Below are 20,739 nucleotides of genomic sequence, written 5' to 3' on the forward strand. Positions count from 1 at the left end.
CGTTTTTCAGGTATGTAGATGATAGCCACGCAAGATTTAAAAATAAAGATAGTGCCATCCGTTTTCAACAAATATTAAACAGTCAACATCATGCCATCAAATACACAATTGAATTGGAAGATGAAAACAAAATATTAAATTTTTAGACATCTGAATAACCAATAATCGAAAAGGTAATTATGATTTTAACGAACATTTTAACATCAAAAAATTTTAACATCGAAACATGATTTTAACATCAAAAAAAAGCAATAACAAATATTCAGGTTAAGCCCAATTCAAACCACGATCCAAAAATCCTAGAAGGAATATTTAAAGGATTTATTCATAGAGCTTTATCAATTTGCTCTGAAAAATTTTTAAATAAAGAAATCGATTTCCTAATAAATGTGTTTGCTGAAAATGGATACGATAAGAAAAAATTACAAGACCTTGCAAATAGTTTTATCTAACAACAAAGCAACCATGCCAACTATATCACTACCGTGGATCCCAATATTATCACCAAAACTTTAAAAAATCTTTAGAAAAGCAGGTTACAGGGCAGTCTTTAAATCTAGTGCAAATCCTAAATTGTTGCCAACTTCACGCAACAAAACAAAACTACCATCAAGTAGCCATCCCGGAGTATGCCTAATAGAATGCGAGTGTGAACAAAAATACATTGGCAAAACAAAAATGAAAATAGCAACAAGAACAAAACAACACCAAAAAAATGTTTTTGAAGAAAAATTAGAACAATCTGCAATTGGTCATCATAAAATTAAATGTTCATGTAGTATAAAATGGGATCAAGTAAAGATGTTAAAAGTAGTACCCAAAAAATTTAAAAGAAAATTTCGAGAGGCAATCGAAATTCAGTTCAACAAATGCGGACCTAAAAATGGAGGTATGAATTTAGATGATGGTCAATATGTGAAAACACATTTCTGGATGCCATATTTTTTATACCTACGTAATGTTAAAGAAGCTTAATTAAAGAAAACTTTAAAGAAGCCATTAAAAAGTGACGTTACCGTTTGTTTGTAATTTAATTTAATTGATAATTTGTAATTAAAGCTGAAGATGCTAGCATCAATAATCTAGCGAAAATAATTAGATATAATAAAAAAATTAGTGTTGAGAGAACTCGTATTTATTGATGTTCATCAATAATAATCATATATATATATATATATATATATATATATATATATATATATATATATATATATATATATATATATGTATATATATATAGACATATATATATATATATATATACTATATATATATATATATATATACATATATATATATATATATATATATATATATATATATATATATATATATATATATATATATATATATATATATATATATATATATATATATATATATATATATAAATAGAAACAGGTCATAAAACCCTGCTAGGTGAAATATGTTAGCTCTATCTGTTTAATATTCTTATAGGAACTTTTCTCTAGCAAACTCTTAACAAGATCTTTCAATTAAGCTGTTTTTAATAATGTTTTTAGCAATTAAATTATTATTATAGCAGTTTTTTGTGCCAAAAATTGATACTTAATGCAAATAGAAATCATCTGCATTGTAGTCACCAAAGGTGATAAAAGTATAAATGGTTTCCGTTCACTTATAAAAATATAACTGAAATATAAAAAAACAAAGTAAAAGTGGCCAATATATCCATACAAAGCAATAATTTCAAAGAGAAAAAAATATGCAATTTTACGTACGAAACAAAAAATATATTTTTCTTGAGATGAAATAAAAATATTATTACATTTTTCAATAAAATTACAAAATATTATTATACTTTACAAAGAGCTGTCAGGACCGTTATGATACAGATCATGGTTACTACATTTCACAACCGACTATATCTAAACTTGTTCTTTATTTGGTCTCTTTACTTTAATAATTTTTAGTTTATGACAGAAAACAAATCAATCAAAATTCCTGACTTTTGGTTAACAAAACAATACAGAGAACCGGTCACGGATCCTAGTTATGTCAAATAGGTTAGTTCTATTTGTTTGACATTTCTTAAAGAAACTTTCCTGCAATAAACTCTCAACATATTCCTTCGATTAAGTTGTTTTTAGTACCGGTTTTTGTGAATCATTTAATTGTTATAGCTATTATTTGTACCAAATCTTGGTACAAAAACATGCTTGTTGGGAATGGAACTATCTAGATCCGTAATCATCAAAGTGATAAAAATGAATGAAATGAAATATAACCGAAATATAAAAAAAAGCAAAGCAAAAATGGCCATATACCCATACAAAAATGATTTCAAAGAGAAAAAATCTAAAAATTTATGTCAGAAACAAAAATGTATTTTTCTTGAGATAAAATAAAAATATAAAATTTATTTGTAAAAAAATTTACAAAAAATATATATTTAACATAAAAAAGTATCAAAATTCTAAAAACAATTTGAATTATAACAATGTTTCATTATTAAAAAGCTTTTAGTAAATGCTATGAAGATTAAAGAAATTTTCTTTTGGCTTTTATAAAACTATCAACATTCAGAACATTTCTTAATTCTGCTGTCTAGGAACTTTCAAAAATCAGTCATAAGAGACGGAATTCGACCTTAAAATGGAACAAAATTATTATTGAAAATACTTATTACACATTAATTACACATTAATATGTTGTGTACTCTATTTATTTATATGAAAACTCAAAAATGTGAATAAGTAGATATCAAATAAAAAATTACTTCTTTCAAGAAAGTTTCAAGATTTATTGTTGCAAGTTTGGGTTAACTCTTTTTAAAAAGCAACACAAAAATAAATAAGCAACATAAGATAAACTTTTATGTTTTTATTTGAAAACTGAATTCTTGGCTTTTAGTGAACAATTATATTTAGGCAGTTTCAGTAATGAAACAAACCAATAATCATTTTTAATGATAGGCATCAACGTGAAGGTAAGCCAAGTCATCTATCAGCACAAAACATCACAACAATAATGTTACACAATTAACAAATAGCATAACATGTTACAGTAAACATTCAATAACTTAAACCTTCAAGGGACCAAGAATTTAGCTTCTTAGAGAATATTAGAGTTATTGGGAGTATAATCCATAAATAAAGGCTTGACTGGAGTTTCAAAATAAGTTGAAGTTATTGAGGGTTATCAAGTTATTATGAGTTAATTGTAAATATTTTAACTACTAACAGAACACACATAGAAACACATAGGGGAAAGTCGGGCAGCCCCAGACGGCAAGTACATCAAGTAACACTTGATGTACAGCCTTAGCTAAAGAAGCTATGTGATTTTAAATACTATAAAAACACTTGAGTGAAAATATTGTATATGCAAAATATCAGTCATAATTTGCATAGAGTGCAAGATATTGTTTCCCACCACCAAAAGAGCGATGTATTATCATATTTGATTTTCATGTTAATATATCTAATTTTTATGTGAACTAAAAAATTTTTATTGATTAAAGATAATTTTATTTACAATATTTATTTAAAAAAAATTGTTTAATACTTTAAGTCACTGGTTTAAAAACTAGCATTTTTTATGAATTATGATCAGGTGGTATCGGCCGCATGTTTGGAATACTTTTAAAATATTAATACACAAACCCACAATAGTAATTCATTTAATTCCAATAAAAAGACCTAATTTTTGACAAAAGCGTTTTTAAGATGTTTATTTTCATTAGTAAAAAGCTACTCTCTAGTGTGTACGGGCTACCCTCCAGTTTTGAAACATACCTTTTTTCTAACATTATCTTTTTTATGTTTTGTATATTATTAAGGTGCACAATAATTATTTTTTTGTTTCTAATTTGATAGATAAATGTTTATATTTTAAAGAAAGTCTTTTGACATTTTGTTTTCTGTTAGTACATGTGTACAATCTATTTTTTCCTTAAGTGTCCTGGGCTTTCCCCTACATAAATATTTACAAAATACAAATCCATATAACCTAACATAACATATATTTACATATAATAAATAACACATATTACGACATCATATGACACATAATAATACTTATCAAAAACTATTACAATTATAACATTTAAAAGTCCAACATTATTTGTGTAATATTTGTCGAATGACATACCTTGTAATGCATATTTATTAAATTTATAAAACAAATTATCAAATGAATTGTTTCTGGAACATGCTATATAAAATATAGTTGTATGAAAACCAAGGCTTTTTGAGATTAACATTAACTTTATCAATCATCCCTCCATTTAGAGGATGAACTTCCTCATATCAACACCAGTGATAGAAGGCCCTCTGTGAAAGAGGACCTGGATGCTGGGAGTGATATAGTAGGAACTTATCCTAAGTTGAATCTACATATATATATATATATATATATATATATATATATATATATATTTATTCATATATATATATATACATATATATGCATATATACATACATATATATATATATATATATTTATATATATATATATATATATATATATATATATATATATATATATATATATATATATATATGTATATGAATATGAATATGTATATGAATATGTATATGTATATATATATATATATATATATATATATATATATATATATATATATATATATATATATATATATATATATATATATATATATATATATATATACTTTATATATATATATACTTTATATATATATATATATATATATAAATATGTATAACTTTTTTAACAACTGCATTGTCAATGCCTGAAACATCTTACTATCTTACCTTACAAAGTAATTAATTCTCTTACTGTCATAAGCTTCAAAGCGAGCCTTGATAGGCTCCAATGTTACTACAGCTTGCAGCTTTCCTTAGTAGAAGTTGCACAATGAGCTTTACAAAAACTAACTGTAATCTTAAAAATAATTGTAATGTTTTTATATTTTTGTTAAATAGTTAACTTCCTGTGTAATGATTTTTTAACTTTTTGTAAAATAACTAACTTCCTGTGTCTTAACTTGATGATCTTATGCTCAAAATGAAAAAAGGTTTTATTCTTAATTATTTTCTAAAAAGGGCCACCAAAACAAAAAATTTTTAAAATGGTAAAATAACTAGTATTTGCAGGCAGTAGCATTAGGACTTTCTGAAGCCTACAATTTTCTTGAATCATATTGAACTTTCTAGAACTTTTTAGAGTCTCCTAGAAGTTGATGGAAATACCAAGATTAAGACTATATAAGCTACCTGATTGAGCAATGTTAATTATTTACAAATCTGTATTTGCCAGACGGCAGTCAAATGTTATAAAAGTACAATAGCACTTATATTTATTATTGTTGCCTTGAAGAAATATATTCAAGTATTATCTTCAATCATAATGTCCTATAAGAAAAGTGTAATTCCCGAGCAATACTAGCTCTTTGGCATTTATTCTTCTACCAGATAGATGAGACTCACTACTCAATATTCATAGATTTATCTTTTACAGATAGGTGGACAATTGGTTTACTGACCAAATGTACAATGCAGATGATTATCAGAAGCTATACAGCAACTTGCACGGACGCAAAAAAGTGTTAAACTCCAAAACCATAAAAACTGGAAATTTCTAGAACAAATCAGTGTGCAGAGCAAGCAATCAAATGTCTTCAAGATCTTTTTGATCTGTAAAATGAAAGAGAATCTCCAACTTAGATTTATTTTGTCTTGCAAGGCATAAGAATTATATAATTACGCTTTCATAACTCTACATTTAATATTTTGTCCATAATCCTTTAGCTTTTTTAACTGCTGCTAATCTTCTATTTGTGCTCTTTACAAGATTTTTGCAAAGGTTTAACGAAATATTTTCCCACTGTTCTTGAACTCGTTCATATAACACATTAATGGATGATGGAGAGTCAGAATAGTTATTAACGAGCGCTTTTTTTAATTGTGACCACAAATTTTCTATTGGGTTCAAATCAGGACTTTATGCTGGCCATTCTAGCACTTGAAAGTCCTGCGAAGCTAACCAATTCTTATTCATTTTAGCAGTGTGCTTTGGGTCATTGTCCTGTTGAAAGATGACCTCATTTATTGGGTAAGGCATATTTTCAACAGTTTCCAATAATTCGTGCTGTAAAATATCAAGATAGATTTCCTTATTCATGTTTCCAACTATTCTTCGAATTGGTCCCTATCCATAAGCCGTCATACACCCCCATAGTTTAATATTGCCTCCCCCATGTTTTACTGTCTGAATAAAATCTTTTTGGGTTAATTGTTCACCTTCTCTTTTCCAGCTCCATTGGCGGCCATCAGTGGTATACCGATTAATTTTAGTTTCATCTGACCAAATAACTCTCTTCCAATCATCTTCGGTAAAGTTTTCATATTTTTTTACAAAGTTTAATCTTGCTTTGATATTTTTTTTACTAAGTAATGGTTTTTTTTTCTTTTCAATTGTTCGAAATTTACATTTTTTGAGATCTCGCTGCACTGTCCACCTGCTCACATTTTTTCCTATATCACGTTGCATATATATATATATATAGGTATATATATATATACATATGTATGTAAATATATGTATATATATATATATATATATATATATATATATATATATATATATATATATATATATATATATATATATATATATACATATATATATATATATATATAGGTATATATATATATACATATGTATGTAAATATATGTATATATATATATATATATATATATATATATATATATATATATATATATATATATATATATATATATATATATATAAACACACACACACACACACAGAAAGAGAGAGACAGAGAGAGAGTTTTTTTTATTTATTCACTCTTTTTTTATAGATATTTGATGGTGTAAATAATCACAATGAAGTAGTGTACAGATGGTTTTTATACCCTATTAATGCTCTACGGATTAGAATCTTTCCTCTTGTTATTGGAGTTAATCATGGATGTCTTCGAATTGAGTTATTTGGTTGTTTAACAAGTCAGTATTTAAATATTTTAATTGACTTCATGTTGTCATGCAATTCTATTAGGATTTCAAATAAAGCTTAGTTAAGGCTTAAAAAATCTTTTTATGGTAAACTAGCACAGTTACTCTGTTAAAAAGTTTATATAAAAAAAGTATTAAAATTAGTATTTATATATTCTTACTGTAATCCTGCCTCCTTTTTCTTAAATCTTTGCGAAAATTTTATTTGACAATAACTTTACCAAATGTTTACTATTGTTAAGTACTATTTTTTAAAAATTAAAAAGGCAATTCTTGTTTCATATTAGTTTTGAAACAATATTTTTTTACTGTTTTGTCCTGTATTGTACTATTTTGAGTTGCCGATATCTACTAGCAATATTAACACTAACCTATCAGGGTCAGCAGAAATGCACATGAAAATCAATTCAGCGATGGCATAGCAAATATGGTCATTTCATATGTATAAATATATAAGAAGCTATTGCGTTTAAAAGTTTTTCTGGTCTAAATAATAAAGAAGGTTTATATTCTTTATATATATTTATATACTTTTTTTAATAAAGGTTTCATTTATAAAGGTTTATGTATATATATACATTTATATCCTTGAAATTTTATGGTGTTAAGCAACTTACTTTAAAATGTTTTTTAAATCTTTTTTAAAAAAAATTGTTTTATAAATCTTTCTTTCAAAGAAATTGTTCACTTGCGATTTGTTTTTCTAAGAATATACCATCAACATGTCCAATATCTGCACTTTTCCATCCATGTAGATTTGGTATAGACTTTTAAAAAAACATTAAAAATAAAATAGATAAAGATGTTTGTTGTGAAAGTTCATTGATAATTTCAAGTTATATATAATTATAAAAATATTCATATATATATATATATATATATATATATATATATATATATATATATATATATATATATATATATATATATATATATATATATATATATATATATATACATATATATATATATACATATATAGTACATATATATATATACACATATAGAAACAACGATATCTAATTTTAACAGAATTACCGTAGGGTAGTGATATATGCTCATTTCATTATTCTATGTTTGTAAACCTTATAATATGCATCATAGCAAAACATGGAGCTCATCATCATCAATATGCTAATGGCACTCTGTTCACTGCAATCAGACCAGGTAAAGACCACATAGACAGTATATCTCAATGTGTCAATGCTGTAACCAGAAGGTTTCTAGAAAATAGATTACTGCCTAATCTAAATTAAACTGAGGCTAGATCTTATTTGGGTCTAGTAAACAAAGCCTAAGTTTAAAAATAAAACCCCATTTGCATTCATAAGTGCAACTCTACCGCATCAAATTTGGTGAAAATTCTTTGTATCACCTAAGATTCAACACTTTCTATAGATTAGTACATAAAAATTCTTGTAAAATCTTGCTACTATCATATTAGCGTACAGCATTAATTTAGCCATGTCTTCCCAAAAATGTTGTGATAATAATCGCCTGAGGAATTGTAAACTCTCAACTTGACTACTGCAGCAGATTTCATCTGGAACTTCTCAGAAAAATCTTAACAAACTCCAAGGTATTCAAAATAATTTAGCTCATATTGTATGTCTCTCTCTCTTTCTTTCATAAACAGAAAATTTGCTTCAATCACACCACTGGTTGGTGATATGTCAAAGAGCAATTTACATGATATCCGTCATGATTCACTAAATCTCCTGCATATCTATTTAATTTATTTAAAATTCAAACCTTGCATCTTAATATAAGCATGACAGACAGTTACCAACTCTCATGTCATCGAGCAACATCACTTAGCATAAGTTTTTTTTGTAAAACTACACTGCGGACTTGGAACAATCTTGGTAAATATACTTAATTTGAATCATGTGTTTAATGATGATTCATCATTCATTAAAAATGTAATTCATCATCATTAGAATTTTTTTAAAACATACTAAAAACCAAACTTTTCAAATCTGCTTCCTTAACCTAGAGAATGTTTGTTTATTAGTGCTTCTGAATCATTTGACTACCCTCAGTAAGAATTGTTTTTATTGACCGATTTTTTAAATTAGTATAATTGACCTCCTTAAGAGCATTCACAATAATTTTTAGACAATCACTGAGGTATTCTATGTCATGAAGCACAAGCAATTCAATAAGTGTTTTTGTTTGTTTGACAACAAAATATCTAATATCTTTAAAATCTAAACTTTTCTAATTCTCCAATCAGTTTAGTTTCTTTTTTTCTCGCAGGTTTGGTTTCCAAATTTTGAATAATAATTTCTTTATTTTATTCTGTACTAATTTCATCCAAAAGCCCATCCCATATTTGTTTCAGACAGATATTAAAGATATCTTTTAACAATTGTGGCAGCTCTTTTTTAGACATTTTAATCTGAGTAAGTGTTCACAACTTCACTGTAGCTATCATTTTTTAAAGCCCATTGACTTACAGTTGCCTAATGCCAAATGCTGACATAAATGAGATTGACAAAATTAGCTACCTATTTCACTAACAATTCTATTAACAAACTGTCCTCACAGTATAGCTCTATATAATGTTTGTAATTATTGTGGAAAATTGTTTGTTGTTTATGCGGATTCCTACTAGTTCATAATTTTTTGTGCCAACTAATCATTACATCAAAACAATTCTATTTACAACTCTAGGTTGCTTGTCTGTTATGGAAATATGTAGTTTTTTCAAAATAAATGGCTTTATCAAATATTTTGGTAGTTACAATTATTTGAGAAAAAAATTAATAATAAAAAAATTCTTTGCTTTAAATAGTTTCCACCTCCACAGTTATCCAAAAACAGGTCCTAACCTCATCAGAAATGACCTGAAAAATCCCTTGGAGAGGTGATTTTATAGGTAAAAGGGATAGCTTTTAAGAAAAAATCTTCTTATTAGGTCTGCAGGAGAAAATTACATTTAAAGTGTCCGCCTAAATATACCTAAATACACCTTTGTTTTCAAAAAGTGTTTGCACAGCCAAAAGTTCGAAAAAACACTTTTTTTTTTTTTTTGCTTCAAATTTTACAAATATCACTAATATTCCTAAGATTCAAAATTAGGTTTTAAAAAAGAATATTTGTATATTCATTCCAATACTAGCTTATCAATATACAATATAGTATATCAAATTTCTTTTGAATTTATAGTAGGATAAAAAATCAAAAAGATGTGCATATATTTCTAAATATATATACACTGATTTATAAAGTAGCTTAAACCAATACAAATTTGAGACTGTAGATATTCTTTTTATATCAAGACTGCAGATCTTCTGACAAAAATAAGTAATTACACACATGAAAATATACTCTGACTGAGATTTTTCTCCTGAGAGTTTTTTTAATTTACATTAACGACCCAGGATTTTTATAGGATATTTAAGATAATTAACAATTCTAGGATTAACTCTTACTTCCAATCTTTCTTGGGAACCATATATCAAATCCATTGCAAAATTAGCACCTACTTAGGTTGCATCTCTTTATTGTGCATGTTACTTTTTTACTCTGAATTCGATACTAGGGCTCATAATAAGTGCCGGACAATGAACATTGTCCGGCTCTTGAAAGGTAAAAAACAACATTTATTGGTCATTTTTTCCGATCCATATTTTAAGGGGTTTATTAATCATTTTAGTTGTTCCAAAATTATTAATAAATTCAGTATTGTATATAATCTTTATTTTTTAAACTTTTTATTCTTTATACAAAACAAAAATTGAACACACGACTACATTAATAAAATACTTCGTTTTTTGAGTTAGTTCATTTTTTAAAAGATGCTAAAGCACTACATTTTTTCGAATTAAGTAGCCTGGTTTTTATCATATATATTTAAACAGTTCATTTAGTTATTAGTTCAAATTTATAGTATTTATTTTTTTTTTGTCCGATGGTTTTTATAAATTTCAAACAAATATTTTAGCTTTCAAAACCCCTTTTAAATTTATTTTATAAAATTTTAAAAGGGGTTTTAATTACACACTTTTTAATAATTTAAGTAAAATGGGTTTATTGTAAACATAATTAATTTGTTACTTTATTTAATAAAGCAATAAATAAACTTAACAATATATGTATTTAATATATTTACGTAGTAATTTATGAATTTAATAATTTTGTATTTTTATTAAGCATTCTTATTATATATTTAATTATGTATTTAATAATTACATAATTTATTTATATAATATATTTACATAATAATTTATGTATTTAATAATTTACAAAGCATTTTGCATAGTATAGTAATTTTTAAAAAATGTAGTATAAATATATTTTGCCTTTCAAATTTTAGTTTTTTGAGCTTAGATTTTTTATTTTTCTTTAAGATTTTCTTTGTTAGATAATTTATCTCTCAAATTTTCTTTTTATTTTCAGCGCATTTTGAAATGCCTAGAGTTGTCGAAACAAATTGTGTGGTCAAGTTGTAAAAACAAAATTTTTTATGTGTGGTCAGGAATGGCGTTCGATCGCACTTCTTTAATTTTTATTGGATATGTCCGTCAAACTTGAGTATTTATTGGACAAATTGCCGAGAACAAAAAAGTTCGTTATTTCGAGCCCTGCTATACTGTTGCCATGTTTGGAGTGGATCTTGGAACCATGCTTTTTTACTTTAAGAAAAGGTGCAAAAACGCATTATTAACATAGTTAGACCTGCTTTTGCAGCTAAACTTCAACCATTGTCACATCGTTATAATATTGATTCTCTTCTTCTTTTCTATAAATATTATAATGGGCACTGCTCTAAAGAGCTAGTGTCATTATCTACTAAAATTCATTTTCGTGTCACTCATAGTTCAATTAAGTCTAATCCTTTTACTGTGACTGTTCCTAAGTGCTCCGAAATTTTTTTTTGTCTAGTTCTTTTCCTCAAACATCAGTCCTTTGGAATTCGTTGAAAATGGAAAACATCAGTCTTTTAAAATTCTTGTTTTTCTGATTCGTATAATTTGGAATCTTTAAGGCCATTTGTTAATTGTTATCATCCTTTATGAACTTTATCCTTTCTGTTTCAGTAACTATCAACACTAATAGTGGTTTCTTGCAGCCTTGTTGGAAATAAAGATGTTTTTTTTTAATTAAAAAAATGTAAATAATGATATATATTGAATAAAGAAGAAAACTTTTTTGTTTTATGAATGATCCTTTATGGGCATACCATTTATAATATCAACATGGGTTTAATGACTTGAGCCTTGGTTAGAAAATTATTCAATTTTTTTTACAAAGTATTAGCACATTCAGACAAAATTATTTTTTTTATCAGTTCTATTTGGTTTAATAGGAGAGGAAGTAGTTGGAACCTAGTCATAAAATTTAATAAACCACATTGTGAATAAAATGCAATGAAGTTGGAGCTTGAATTTAAGGAGGTGAATTTAATATTTAAAAAAAAAATACAATTATAATATTTTTTGGCTTCCTGTTTCAAAAAAATTATCATTATCATTATTTAATAGTTTGAATTTTTTTACATAATTTTCATGTAGTTATGGAAATCATAGTAACTTAAAAATCATTTATTTAACTATATATCTAAATATGTAGAAAATTTTAATTACAATAAAAAATTGAAAAAATTTCATTTCTGCTTTTTTTTTTTTTTGAAATTGTTAAATAAAAAACATTTATAAATAATATTTTAAAACGAGTAACTAAAATCATTAGGCAAGTTATAAAATTAGAAGTTACAGTTTATATGTGTCATATGATCATGGGGCACAGTTATTTAAAAGGGGGTCTTAAACTTTTCAGAAATGACCCAAAAAATCCCTTGGAGGGGTGATTCTATAGGTCATGGTAATCACTTTAAAACAAAAATTAAAATCTTTTAGTTACGTCTGCAGGAGAAAATTGCATTCAAAGTTTTTGCCCAATTTACACTAAAAAATTTAATTTTTAAAATGCATTTCCACTGCTAAAAGTCACTAAAAAAACCTTTTGATTTATCTTAAATGTTGCAAATATCTTTAAACAACATTGTATTAACCTATTGTTCAACTTTTTTTCCTTCTTTAATAAAAATTCAAACTAAAAGGCAATAAATTTGAAATATGTTGGCGCCAAATTTTTGCTGCTGAAATAATGCAAATAAATAAATTGACCTTTTGGTTAAAAATTAATTTTTCTTTGTCAAAAAATGCCTAATTCAGCAAAAACTCATGGTGATAGGAGAAAATCTGTTTGCTTTTTGTGTTTGAAGAAAAGTGATGGCATATTAACTGATTTTTTGATTGATAGAGTCAAGAATATTTTTAAGTGTAATATTAATTTCAATGATGAGAAAATTTCAACTAGCATTTGCAATTCATGAAGAAGCAAACTACAACGACTTGATACTGTTAGTATTATTGGACAGATACCAGACTTGTACAATTTCAATTTGATTATCATTAAGTCATTTACATGATATTCTGGTGCTTGCCAGTGTATAATTTGTAGGGTGGCCAAATCAAAGCTTAAATAAAATCTGCCACAGATTGAGCTTGATATATTGAATCAAATGTTTCAGGAATACCATCTTGCTGCAGCTGATGGTATTCTTGAAACATATTTCTTTGTCCAGGCACTTATTTCGAGCCCTGGTATCGAATTCATAGTAAAAAAGTAACATGCACGATAAAGAGATGCAACCTAAGTAGGTGCTAATTTTGCAATGGATTTGATATATGGTTCCCAAGAAAGATTGGAAGTAAGAGTTAATCCTAGAATTGTTAATTATCTTAAATATCCTATAAAAATCCTAGGTCGTTAATGTAAATTAAAAAAAGTATAGAAGACAAAGATTAGATGACTCGTCAAGTATATTACCATTTATAAATAAAGGAAGATCTACACTATTTTGATAACAATTAGCTGAAAAAAATTGAATTTTATTTGAGTTATACTTCACCAGCCACTGAGAGCCCTGTGCTGTAACAGAAGTAAGATCCTTTTCAAGCTCAAATGCCCCCTCCAAGCAATCAGAGAGTTTTGGCTTCTTATCAAGACAAGAGTAATTGGTAGTATCATTAGCAAACAATGCCACCTTAGGTGTGAGAATTTCTGGAAGATTGTTAATGAAAATTAAAAAATTATAGAAGACAAAGTGTAGATGACTTGCCAAGTACATTAGCCTATAAGAAGCAGAAGATTGTTATCGCAATAATGCCTGCATTATTGTGATAACAATTAGCTGAAAAAAATTGAGTTTTATCTGAGTTAAACTTAACCAGCCACTGAGAGCATTGTGCTGTAGCAGAAGAGAGATCTTTTTCAAGCTCAAATGCCCCCTCCAAGTAATCAGAGAGTATTGGCTTCTTATCAAGACAAAAATAAATGGTAAAAATAAATTAGAGAAAGTTGGCTTCTTATTAAAAAAAGATTAAATAGTAGTATCATCAGCAAACCATACAACCTATGTGATGTGAGTAATTTCTGGGAGAGTATTAATGTAAATTAAAAAAAGTAAAAGAGAATATAAAAGTGTCAAGGATAGAACATTTAGGAATCACTGAAGTTACAGGAAATGAAGAAGAGTGCTGTCCACCGATGACAACTTTTATATAGTACAATTGGTAAGGAAGGATTCAATAATTCTAAAGATGTTACCTTATACACCATAATAAGAAGGTTTATTGAGAAGACCAGCATGCCAAACTTTTTAAAAAGCTTTAGAAATGTAGAGAGTGATGGCCTTAACCTCTCCACATCTATCTAATGCCTGATAAAACCTATCAGTTATTACTGTTAGCACATCAGCTGTAGAATGAGAAGATCGAAATCCATATTGTTGACCAAAAAGTAAGTTATTGGATTCAAGAAGAGAGTTTTAATGTTTGTTAATTAAAGACTCAAAAACCTTGCTTTTTATAGGAAAAAGGCTAATGGGATGGTAGTTAGATAAGTCAGATTGCTCTCCAGAGTTTTTGAAAATAGGGATAATAGATGCTGCTTTTCAGCAGGCTGGAAAACGATACTCTGATAAGCACTTGTTAAATTGTTTTGAAAGTATAGACAACACCTCTACAAGACTATAACAGGTATATTGTCCAGACATAAGCTGTATAAGAGTTTAAACAGGAAATCACTTCAGATACTGAAGTTGGAGTTAAATCAAGCAATGGATCAACCTGTTTGTTGGCTATGTCAGGTAGGATGTGTTTAATGGAATCGAAAGATGATATTGATAAAAAGTTCTTAGCAAACAATTCAGCTTTGTCTTTAGGTGAGGTAACAAAATCTGAACCATGCAAGAGAGGTGGATTAACAGATTTGCTTTTGTTATAAACGCTGTTAAAGATTCTCCTGAAGTGAGCCTAATTTTTGAGGTTAATTACAAAATTTTTTGGCTTGAGAATAGCGAGCTTTGGCATTAGACAAAATCTTTTTACAATGGTTTCTTGCCATTGTAAACAGACTTTTTTAGAGAATTGTTTTGGTGGTAGATATGAAAGTAATGGTTACGATTGGAAATTGCAGCAGCACAATGAGAGAAAAACCATGGAGAAGAGTGAGGGTTGAATCAGAATTGTCAAGAGGGAACAAAAGATTTCCTGCAAGCCTGAATCCAAGAAATTACATAAAAAGTCTTATTCTTCCTGCTGAGAAATGGATAGGGGGATTCTGATGGAGATCAAACTGTGATCAGAAGCGCCTATAGGTGAATGTAGAGAAACTGGGGTAAGCATGTGATTATTGCTGTTTTTTAAAAATTAAAGTAAGATAGCCATGAGCGCTAATAAGGTTTGTTCTAAAATCTGTATCACCTTATTCAAACATTGTTATTATTTCAGATTTTAGTGAAAAAAAAATGACATTTTTTAACTCAAAACTAAAAAAAGGGAATTTAAGAAGATTTTTTTAATTATAATTTTTTTCTCAATGTAATTTTGTAGCTTAGCAAATTTGCAAATTTTTTTTTGCTAAATCTTTTTACTGTATTTGCTTCTTCATGCTTAAAAAACTGTTTGTTTGTCTTTTTATGTAAACATTAATGCTTGAAAATTCTTTCCTGTCTTTACATTTTATTGGCAATAAGCAAGTTTTTTGAGTCTTCTTAATTCTTTTGTATTTATGAATTGAATTTTTAATTTACAATTTAGATTTTTTAATAAATATTTTGCATATATGTTCACTTTTTATATACTAGTATAATGTCTAAGTAATGTGTTATTGTAATGGAAAATTAAAGTAGTTTATTTTTTATAAGAGGTTATAATAAATAGATCAACAGTATATAAGTATATAGCAAAATTATAAGTGTATTTTAATATGTAGTTATTTTTTTTGAATAACTTTAATATACAAATACATTATAAAGAATAAATAAATAATCTGCCAACCATTTTCTTCCATTTCTTCTTTGAATGTTTTTTTGCATATTCTATTCTCTACTTTCTAGTAATTCCCAATTTAAATAATGCTTATTTACAGCCTTGTTAAATGTTTTTAAAATTTAAGTGTTTTGTTTTTTCATTATTTTAATGTCGGTGTTGTCACAGGTTTAGAAAGGTTTTCATAATGTCATTTTTTGATATAAATTTGATGCTTTAAAAGAGTTAAAGCATTTTTTTTATAATCTTTTTGTGTAATACCACCTTCTACACATGTGCATGCATGTTGGAAGATTTTACATAGACTAACTTTACATATTTTTATATTTACAATAACAAAACTTTACATATTTTACAAAACTAATTTAAATTAAAAAATTGTGTTCCTGAAACCTAAACATGCACATATACTAATTAAATTAAAAAGTTTGGATTCAAAAAACAAAATACCGTATTTTCTTTTCTAACTATTCTATAACCAAACCAAACAAAGAAAAAAAATTTATTTTAGGTTAATCTAGATTTTTTTCTTTATTCAGAGCTTCTTGTGACTCAGAGCAGGAATATATTTAATATTTGGGTCTTGCCCATATTTGTATCAGTATATTTTGTTTAATTGCACTTTGAATAGAGGCAATATCAAAACCCTTTTTAAAGTGAAGTACATCTTCAAACTTTCTTCCGGTTTTAGTATTCAGTATCTTGAGTGAGATAATTTATTTACCACCTTAAGCTATTTTTGGTTGGCATCAAGTTAGCATTTTCAACAAAAAATAACTTCACCATAACAACATAGAAACAAGGATGGCAAAATATTGCCAACCTCAAACACTTTTAAGTTGGTAGTTAAGATGACATCAGCAGGATCTTCAGTCAACTTGGCAACCTTAAATAAGATAATATTTGTTATTTTAGTGAGTAAAATGTGATTTGGTTTGAACTCAATTGATTTATAACTAGCTTAGATCTTCTGCTTCTGCTTCTCTCACTTAGATCTTCCATGTCCTTGTTCTTTTTACTTAAACTTGCTACAACATTTTTTCAGTAAGCTGTTATTTCTTTATCCAATCAAGTTTGCTCATGTTCTAGAAGTCTTAAAAAAGTCCCTAAATGTTTCATTAAAAAAGAAAAAAAATGTACCTAAATGTAAATTAAAATCTAAAAGTTTTTTAGATTTTAATTTACATTTTAATATTGATAGATAAACCTCTAATCTATTAAACTCAAGTAAAAGAGTCTCAAAAATGTTATCACGATTCCTAATTCTTAAATTATAAAAACTAAATGTATTCATTTCATGATGATGTAAGTTTTTCATAGTTTTGTATGCAACATTTAGTTATAAGTGTTTAATTTAGACAGTAGGCTGTGCTTTGATTATTTCGGTTTGATAATTAGCATGGTTGCTTTAAGCATGATGTTTTGAATATTTGTGTTTGAGTTAGGACAAATTACCTTCATATAGTTAATGTAGTGCAAAAAATTTATAAAAACAATTAGTACAAAATTTTACATTTGATATTAAAAAGTTTATTTTTTTTTATTTTTGTCATATTTGGGCTACAAATTTATTTTGTAGCCCAGTTATGACACAATTGTGGCACAAACTTTGAAAGTTGATTTAACCTTAAATCAACTTTCAAAGTGTGACACTAAAGCAACCATTTTGTGCGTAATATTTCTAATAAAAAAGAAGAAAGTAAAAGGTATTTTTTTTAATTTAAGACTTTAAGAATAATAAGGTACAAAAATTGGTTAATCTTTAAAAGTTTAACCAATTTTTGTTTTTTAAAATTTGTTTTTTATTATTAGTTACATTATAATTCGATTTGTTAGTTGTTTGCAATTATTTTGTAATACCACTTTTTTTTTTCAATTTTGACTCACTGGGCACCTGTCTCAAAATTAATGTAAACAACAATTATAAAATTGTTCATTAGATACGATCTTTGTATTTATAGTCTGGGTAAAAGAAATTGCAAACTGAAATATTTTTCTTTTTTTTTTGTAGACTTTATCAAGATTTGATTTTAGGTATCATGGTTTGTTTTTTTTTAAGTCCCTGTGGTTTAGCAACAGACTCAAGCAGCCTCCTAATATTATTGAGACATGATTATTTTATTTATTTGCCATATGTAAAATTTAAAATTGTAATTTATAAAATAATAGTTACATGAATGGAGCAAGAAGAAGCCAAACTATTATTAAATAATAAATGGTAATAACAGTTATACTTTTTTACACAAGATGTACTTTAAGTACATAGTTAAAAAAATGGGCTAAAGATATATTTGACTCTATCATAAATTATTATATAGATTATAAATTTATTTATAGTTTTTTTTTTATTAACTTATTGTTTTTTTGTTTTAATAATATAAGCGTGTTTCTTAAGTTTTTTGTATTTTATTTTATGCAGATCCTTTAGAAGAAATTGGAATGGAAAGTCAAATAATTTTAGACTCACAGATTTTTTTAAGTGCGAATTCAGATGGTGGTGTATCACAAGCACGCATGTATAGTGGCTACGGTGATTTTTATTCCAATCATGACAAAGAACTATATATACAAATTGATATGAAACATATGATGAGTATTAGTGGTGTGGCAATAAAAGGTTCTGATACATGGAAGAATAGTAAAAATGTTGTTTTAAGTTATTTGGTTTTTCTTGGTACACAAGATAATTTAGATAAAGAATTAGTTGGTGTAAGTTGTTTATTTTTTAAACACATTGATTTTTTAATGTCATAATGTTATGTCACAATCTGGTGTTTGAGCAACTCTTTATTAAAACATTTTTAACATTTGAAAACTAGAACTATAAAACTACATTTTTATAAAAAAGTGAAAATTGATTCTTTACAAATGATTTTGTTTATTTTGAATAAATATGGCCTGTATAAAAATCTATATTTACAAATACATTTAAATGGCTTAAAATTTTAAAAATTTTAACTTTTAAAATTAAAAAAAAATAGGTTATATTAAAGTGTGTACATATATATATATATATATATATATATATATATATATATATATATATATATATATATATATATATATATACATATATATATATATATACATATATATATATATATACATATATATATATATATATATATATATATATATATAAAATATATATATATATATATATATATATATATATATATATATATATATATATATATATATATATATATATATATATATATATATATATATATATATATATATTGGCTAATTATAGACTTGTCTATAATTAAGTGGAACATAATTAAAAGATGCTAATCTTATAACCCATCTACAAAAGATAGACCTTTAATTAACCTTTAAATATAGTGTAACCTTGCTTGGGGTAATACAAATCAAAGTAAACTTAAACTTTTTGCTTATTCAGCAATCTATATATATGAACCTAACATTTTTAATATTCTTTGTTTTATATTCAAATATAAAATTTTCACGATTTGCATTTCCTAAGATATAAAAATAAATATATTTAACTAATAATAATAATAAAAATATTATGCAGTAGTTTTTTTAAACAAACTTTAGTAACTTTTGCATTGCTATTAGAGTACCTTTTTTATGGAACAAAATAGCTTAAACATTTTTCTCTTAATTTTATTCAACTATGTTACTACAAATCTTTTAAACAAAAACTAAAAGAACTAACTTTTTAATTGATGATATATTTTATTCTTTTAATTATATTTATTATTCCTGAAAAATATTTTATTATGACTTTTAATAGTGGATCACTACTTAATAAAAAAGTTAATTGGTTTCTGATTAATAACTGCATCGGAGTTTTTTTTACTTTGAATTACTTTACTTTGATTCCAGCAATTAGCAAATATCGGATCACATATATTTGACGTCAGATCCATTGCAAGGCTTAACTTGTATTTTTTATTATGGTTTTAAGTTTAACTTAAGTTCTATTATAAAATTGTATGTTTTTATTCAAATTATTTTAATATAGTTTGATTTAAAAATATATATATATATATATATTGATCACTTTTAAAACAGGCGAGAGTTGCATTTCCAACAGTATACAACATTTTTCAATAAATATATAAAGGCAATAAATACAAAACATCTAAACTATGATTGATGTTTTATTAAGTACAAGTTCAGCAAAAATGTGGTAGTGGTGTCGTGGTAGAGTGCTCGTTTTATAAGCGAGAGGTTCCGAATTCGATCCCCATCACATCCCTGGTAGTACCGCGTGTTTCGGAATTATAGAGTTGAGAGAGGGTTAAAACCACAAGTAGCCTCATCTGTAGTGGCCTTATCAGCCTTGAGGAGGTGAATTAACAAAAAAACAATTTAAAAAAAAACATTTATCTTAGAAACTTCGTTTAGTGATCACTGTGCAGTTTTTGCAGCAAT

At 26.1% G+C, this 20,739-nt stretch overlaps 2 protein-coding genes across 4 annotated transcripts in view; both read left to right on the plus strand.

The window, feature by feature from the left end:
* LOC136088955 (uncharacterized) overlaps positions 1-20,739 on the plus strand; it is a 202,786-nt gene that overhangs the window by 52,717 nt on the left and 129,330 nt on the right. The window lies entirely within an intron of this gene.
* LOC136088952 (uncharacterized) overlaps positions 1-20,739 on the plus strand; it is a 135,503-nt gene that overhangs the window by 42,992 nt on the left and 71,772 nt on the right. Inside the window, exons 2-3 of the mRNA XM_065814238.1 lie at positions 6,835-6,979; positions 18,752-19,041. Of these exons, the coding sequence (XP_065670310.1) occupies positions 18,772-19,041 (270 nt within the window). The 5' untranslated portion in view covers positions 6,835-6,979; positions 18,752-18,771. The remainder of the gene's footprint in view (positions 1-6,834; positions 6,980-18,751; positions 19,042-20,739) is intronic.

Source organism: Hydra vulgaris, chromosome 12 (assembly GCF_038396675.1).
Source record: "Hydra vulgaris chromosome 12, alternate assembly HydraT2T_AEP".
Lineage (NCBI taxonomy): Eukaryota > Metazoa > Cnidaria > Hydrozoa > Anthoathecata > Hydridae > Hydra > Hydra vulgaris.